Genomic DNA, 6,863 nt, shown 5'->3' with positions numbered 1-6,863 from the left:
TCGTACTATTGTAGTTTCACTCTGTTTCTTTCTGCTTCAGGGATTGTGTTCCTCTTTCCTTTGTATCATTTTCCTTTGTACAGTAACATAGTTATTGCACAATATGTAGTTTATAATCAATCAGTGGAATAGTTGGAATCTAGGCCAAAATGACTGTGGGGCATAAAGGCTTCGATTTTTTTTAACACTGTGCATTCCAGATGCTCAGACTGCTTTTATTTTTTATTTGGAACTGTTTCATGGAATTAAGCACAGAATCCAGTTGATACATGACCTAAAGGCCTACTTTCTCACTTTTTTCTCTCTCTTTTTCTCTCTCTCTCTCTCTCCTGTACAGCGATCAGTGGAATGATCGTTCCTCCAATGTAGTGGCTCCTGGGCTGCTGATGAGACACGTTTTATATCAGCTCATGCTCTAAACCCCATCAGCCTGGACCCTGAAGCTCTGCCTGTCTCCATGAGGACAAGGGGGAAAAGAAAACAAGATAAACCCCAACTTTGAAAACTCAGGCCTTTTTACAAGGAGTTTGAAATGAAGGGAATAGTGTGGGGTGTTGGTTTGATTTTTTTTCTAAATTCATTTATAAAATCAAAGTCGTTTTGAAGCGAACATTATATGCATTTTATACAGACTGTACCATACACCCAGACACACATACACACACACACACACACACACACACACACACACACACACACACACACACACACGACACTATGAAAGCAGCTTCATCTGTAACGTTCCTGTTGTACAGCAGTGAGGGGAAAATTGCGGTTCTGTTTAAAAAGTGAATTTATGTTTTATGTTTTTGAGATGTTTAAGAAATTTATAATACTGGACAACTGTGTAAACAGGTGTTTTTCTGTACAAACTAAATGAAAATGAACTCTTTATCATGGCGCTAGTCCATGGCCAAAAACTGATGTTTGCCATACATGTTGCTTTTCTATTTTTTTGTTATGTTTTAACCGCCATATTCGTAATCTTTTGTATTGCTTGTCCAGGTACATGTTGGTTTGATCATCTGTTTTTATGGACAAGAGAACAATTTAAAATGCATTCACAAGCCTTCTTGCCCACTGTGAAGAGCCCAGACCCACATCCTGCTCCCAGGGAGGAGTTCCTCAGGAGTAGAGATTTTGTTTTGAAATGAATCCATATTTATATTTGTTGAAAAATAATTTGCTGCTCATCAGTGCCAGAATCTGTAGTGAGGAAAATACACTATGAGTTGCTATGCTGTGTTAGCTTTGAAAATCTTTTTCCATGTCCTAAGGGATGTTTGTTTGAGGCACCATAATGAAGTCATAAGAAACTTGCCAATATATTTGAATTTGAACGTTTACTGGTTTAGTTCAAAGGAAAAAGAACAAATACCACAAGCTTATGATTATTACATTTTGTCCATGTGTCATCTTTGCTGTGAAGGATCAGATGAAGATGAGGAAGACGTCCGTTCCAGCTGCTAAACCAACCATGAAGAAAATGAACAGAGGATGTTACTGATCAGTCTGGCACTCTAACGGCCTGCTCTTTAAAAAGTGTTCAAACCTTCAAAAATTTAATCAGTGCTCTCTGCTAGTCAACTCTTTTGTATATATATACTTTTTTTTTTAATGGTTACCTATATTTATATATTGAAACGTCTTCTGGCAGCTTTTCAGTTCAGCCTCCCCAGTGATCTGTATTCTAATCTGATCATACTAAATCAACCCTCTCACTGACTGTAGTAAGGAAAGAACAACAGGAACAGGAAGCAACATGAGTCAACAAATTACAAACAGATTCTCTAAAATATTCATATACACGCTGTATGTAAAGTTTGTACATTGCTTTTTCTCCCCTCATTTCATTCGACTGTGTAAGTTTATCTGTGATCATGTGCTGTTGTACTTGCCACCTTCGTTTGTCTTTTTGTTTGCTTGTTTGTTTGTTTGTTTGCTTTTAATGTAAATCATGGATTGTTTGTGTTTACTTTTCATGTTTGCCATGCTCTCATTTTTTAGTTACATTCATGAAAAAAATCCATTGTCTATTTTTGTATAATTTGTAAGTTAAGAATTTGTTTCATTTTTGGATTTTTTTTTAATGTATGGAAAAAAGTAGCATCTTATTCTGATAGCATTTAGTAGTGTAGATTTTTAAAAATATATATATATGATGAATATATAAATCTATAACTTTTTTTTTCTCGTTGAGGCTTACAGAAGTTGATACTGTTAAACTAATAATATGCATGGGCTCTTCTCTCCTGAGAGTGACAGTTCCATTTTGTGTGTTGAAACCGGAGGGGAATTTTTTTTTTTTTTTTTTTTGATGAAATATGAAAATACTTTCTTTCTCTTTTGGGGTTTACTTTACTATGCTTCTCTATTCTTTTTATTTGACAATTATTTATGCCTGCTTGTATATCTGTATATTTCTGTCTTAATCTTTTCACTTTACCAGTACCAGCAGTTTAGATGCCTTAACAATGCAAGCTAATAAGCATACAATCACTTGCACAGTCCCATCGCCACCATTCAACAACACCATCAACTTACATATGGGACAGTTTTATCACATCGGAAAAAAAAGCACAAATTGGGCAGTTTTACATAAATACTGTTAATAAGACCCCCTAGTCAAAGCAGGGAAAGGGTAAATTTAGGGTTTGAGGGGAATCATTTTATTGTATAATTTTTTGTATTGGTTTGGATTATGAAGGATAATGTGGAAGCTGATGTTGTGTATGAAGAGACTGGATGATTCATATTTAATGTGTGTAGCTATGTATTTTGGAAGGGGAAATTGGAGCACTTTATTATTAATTTAAAACAAAAACTGCATTTTTTAATTTTGTTTGTGTTTTATTTAGTGTGTGAGTGGGGAAAACCCTAAAAAAAGCCATAGCGTTTAAGCCAGGAGTTCACATTTAGCTCACAGAGTGCCGATCTGATGGTGTAACTCTGCAGATGGTAGCACACTTTACTCTGTGTGTGTGTGTGTGTGTGTGTGTGTGTGTGTGTGTGTGTGTGTGTGTGTGTGTGTGCGTGTGCGTGCGCGTGCGCGTGCGTGTGTGTGTGTGTGTGTGTGTGCGTGTGTGTGTGTGTGTGTGCATATGTACAGTATGTATGTGTGTTTGTGATGTTGTCTTAGCGCTGCAGTAAGTAGCACTGACACATTTCTCCCTCTGGAGTGAGAGGTCTGAATGTCAGAGCACAACATGTTGCGTCTCAGGCTCTTGCACTAACTGTTTGCGTCGCCATTAACACACTTTCTTCTGCCAGCCAAATTGCCTGTTGGAACAATATTGCCAACAGAGCCTCAAGTGTTTAGGCTTTAAAGTGCATGGCCCTTTGTGAGCAGAATAAAGTGCTCCTTTCCATAGTGTGTTACCATCAAACACATTCCCTGAACCAATGTTGAGTTCCCATCTCTCTCTCTCTCTCTCTCTCTCTCTCTCTCTCTCTCTCTCTCTCTCTCTCTCTCACTCTCTTTGTGTGTGTTTGTGTGTTTGTGTGAATGTGTGTGTGTGTGTGTGTGTGTGTGTGTTTGCTCGTGTGTACTTTATGACAGAAGCCACTGATGAAAGAGCAGCATTTGGGCACTTCTTTCACATTCTGACAGTTTCTGAGTGAAAACAAACCTTTCCTTTTATATAAATTAGAAATCTGTGGCTGTCCTGCAATGGCCTCTTTACTCACTGTACATGTTTCCATTTTAATGATCAGGATGCACAGCTGATGAAGCAACAAGCATTTGATATAACACAATACTCAAACCAAAAAAAAGCTGGTCCCCGTTTTTTTTCCTTTCCTCTACTCTTTTGTTTTTGCTCTTGTTTTTTTTTTTGTTTGTTTGTTTGTTTGTTTTTGTTTTTGTTTTTTTGTCATGTCTTTGAATGGATCCACACTGAGCAGTTCTGTTGACAAAAACTACTGTATAGATTGTTATCATTTTTTTGGATGAAGGCTGTAAAATAACTTTTAAAATTAACAATATTAAATTAAAGTTACTTCTTGTCTGTGATTTTACAAGTATCATTTTCTTGATCCAGGTAGTGCTCCATTGCTACATGTGCAAATGGATTCACAAACTTAATCATTCCTTCATTCATTCATTTTCTTTACCGCATACTGGGATCCTAGAGACTATCTCGGGGAATTCTCAATCCACAAGCTGGGGACACCATGCACAGGGTACCAACCTATCAAAGGACACAATCTCACACTTTCATATTTAGATAGACTTTATACAGACCATAAATCCCCTTTATCATTCCTAAATGCTATTACCAGAATAGAAGAATAGAAGCCTTTATTTTGTCACATATACCTTACAGCACAGTGAAATTCTTTCTTCACATATCCCGATTTTTGAGGTTGGTGTCAGAGCACATAATCTGCCATGATACAGCCCCTGGAGAAAAGAGGGCTAAGGGCCTTGCTCAAGGGTCCAACAGTGGCACTTGGGCAGTGATGGGACTTGAACCCCAATCAACAACCCAGAGCCTTAATTGCATGAGCCACCACTTACTGTATCATTACACTATTATTATCATATACTGAAACAGTAATGAAATGTGAGCCAGGACATCACAGCGTTGCATGCTTTCAGCACTGCTGGGACGATTTGCTTTTCTGATTTGTACTGAATAAAGGAATGATGTAACTGAATAATGAAAGAGATGGGGTCAAAAAGCATGAAACACAGACTTTTACATGACAGCCAGGTTTTTAATCATTTACAGATCAATAAGATAGATTTATAGCTATGCTCTGTTCTGGTACTAATATTTCACAGTGAGTTAGTCCTGCTGTTTTAGTACACTAGTAAACTGAATGAAGAGTAAAGTGAAGCAGTGCGTGCTTCCTTCTTCAGCTTAAGCTGAGTTTTATTGTTCAAACAGCTGCTGTGTATAAGAAGGAGGAAGAGCTTTAGATAGCCATTAGCTAATGGATTATTGAGACACAACCACCACCCTCTTCACCTCCAGTGTGCACCCCTGCTGTGAGCCACTTAGCACACAAAGCCTGCTTTAAACATTATAGATCCCTGGTGTGGTATCAAGCTTCTGCTTCTGTTCTCTCTCTCTCTCTCTCTCTCTCTCTCTCTCTCTCTCTCTCTCTCTCTCTCTCTCTCTCTCTCTCTCTCTCTCTCTCTCTCTCTCTCTCTCTGTCACAGAAGTTTGCATGCAGGTGAGTGCCAATGTCACTTATCACTGATGACATTCACAGATTCTTTATAGAGCTGATTTCACCAGTCATGGTTAATGACACTGTTGATTACTTTAAAATTACATTTATAAGGGTGTTATCAGATGTCAGAGTTCAAATCTTTATCCATGTTATCACTGCAGTTCTTACAATATCAATATATCATGAACTATACCCATATAGTATTCCTGGATATACCTATCAATCCATCCATCTATTTTCTGATCCAGGGGACTTGGGGCACAAGGACTCACATGCTATGCACTCACACACCATGCAGTTCCTGGAGGACATGTAAACTCCACACACACAGGGCAGAGACAGAGAAACTAAATAGACTATTATTATAATATAAACAAGGTTTATCCACACATTCTCCCTCATTATCTCACTTACTGCTATTTGAAAACAACAACAGTAGCAATAATATAATATTAAAACAAGTTTATCTTGTGTAACATTAATCCAAAAGTAAGGGACAAAACACAATATTAACAACAATACAAGCAAGGTTTTAGTTTAAGAACACTTATGAACACTTAGGTGTTATGTGGCACTTAACCATGTTTTAAAACCATCTGCTTAGTACTGGTAGGTTCCCTTGTGCCACCAAAACAAGTTTTTAACCCATTGTGGCATGGACTCCACACGATCTCTGTGGCGTCTGGCACCAGCAGATCCTGTGTGGATCAGACTTTGTCCAGCACATCCCACACATGCTCAATAAGGTTAAGATCTGGGGAAACTGGAGGCCAAGTCAACACCTTGAATGTTTTGTCATGTTCTTCAAACCATTCCTGAACAATTTCTGCAGTGTGGCAGAGTGCATTATCCTGCTGAACGAGGTCACTGCAATTAGCAAAAACTGTTGCAATAAAGGAGTGTAATTAGTCTGCAACTGTGTTCAGGAAACTGGTACATGTCAGAGTAACATGCATATCTATGCCAGGACAAAAAATCTTTCAACAGAGCATTTGCCCAGGTTTGGGCAACATCACATTAACTGTCATCTTGCCATTTTCTCATAGTGCATCCTGATTCTATCTCTTCCTCAGGTAAGTGCTGCACATGCAACCGATCATCCACATGATGTAAAAGAAAAGGTAATTTGTTGATCCAGCCTTAATAATTTGGCCCTTGTCAAAGTGACACAGATACATACCCTTATCATTTTTTACTTCACCTAACAAATGAACTATAAGTACTGTCTGTTCACTGGATGCCAATGTAACATGAAAATCAGTGTTATTCTCTTCAGCCATTAGTGGTTTTAATGTTATGGCTGATCTGTGTACTGTAAATGATTAACTAAAATGTACCAAGAACAGATTCCATGATATAACAAGGACAGTAGAGAACGCTGACAAAATGCTGCCTGTTTAATTGGTATTGTAATTGTTATAATTATATTAATTATATGCTGAATCCACACTCTTATTTTTTTTGTACATAGACAGCATGCTTACAGTTACTGAACTCAAATTTATCGTTCTCAAATATTGTGAGTAACAGACTCGTCATGTGAACATTGTCACAAATGTCAGTCTTATCCCTCTCTTGAACTTTCATCATTAATAATTTTTCAACTCCCTAGATGTTGGTCTGACTATAGTTTTAAAACCCTGTGACATTCTTCAGGTTCACTTGTGTTCCCCATAAACCTG

The 6,863-nt window shown here is 37.7% G+C and overlaps 1 protein-coding gene across 3 annotated transcripts in view; it reads left to right on the top strand.

The window, feature by feature from the left end:
• ebf1a (EBF transcription factor 1a) overlaps positions 1 to 4,012 on the top strand; it is a 101,974-nt gene extending 97,962 nt beyond the window's left edge. For all 3 annotated transcript variants that reach the window (XM_027135639.2, XM_027135640.2, XM_027135638.2), the window contains one exon: positions 338 to 4,012. Coding sequence is in view for 1 of the 3 variants with exons in the window: in XM_027135640.2 (XP_026991441.1) it covers positions 338 to 369 (32 nt within the window). In the remaining 2 variants the exon portion in view is untranslated. The remainder of the gene's footprint in view (positions 1 to 337) is intronic.
• Positions 4,013 to 6,863: the final 2,851 nt, after the last annotated feature.

Source organism: Tachysurus fulvidraco, chromosome 17 (genome assembly GCF_022655615.1).
Source record: "Tachysurus fulvidraco isolate hzauxx_2018 chromosome 17, HZAU_PFXX_2.0, whole genome shotgun sequence".
NCBI classification, from domain to species: Eukaryota; Metazoa; Chordata; class Actinopteri; order Siluriformes; family Bagridae; genus Tachysurus; species Tachysurus fulvidraco.
This window is presented reverse-complemented; position numbering and strand designations above follow the sequence as displayed.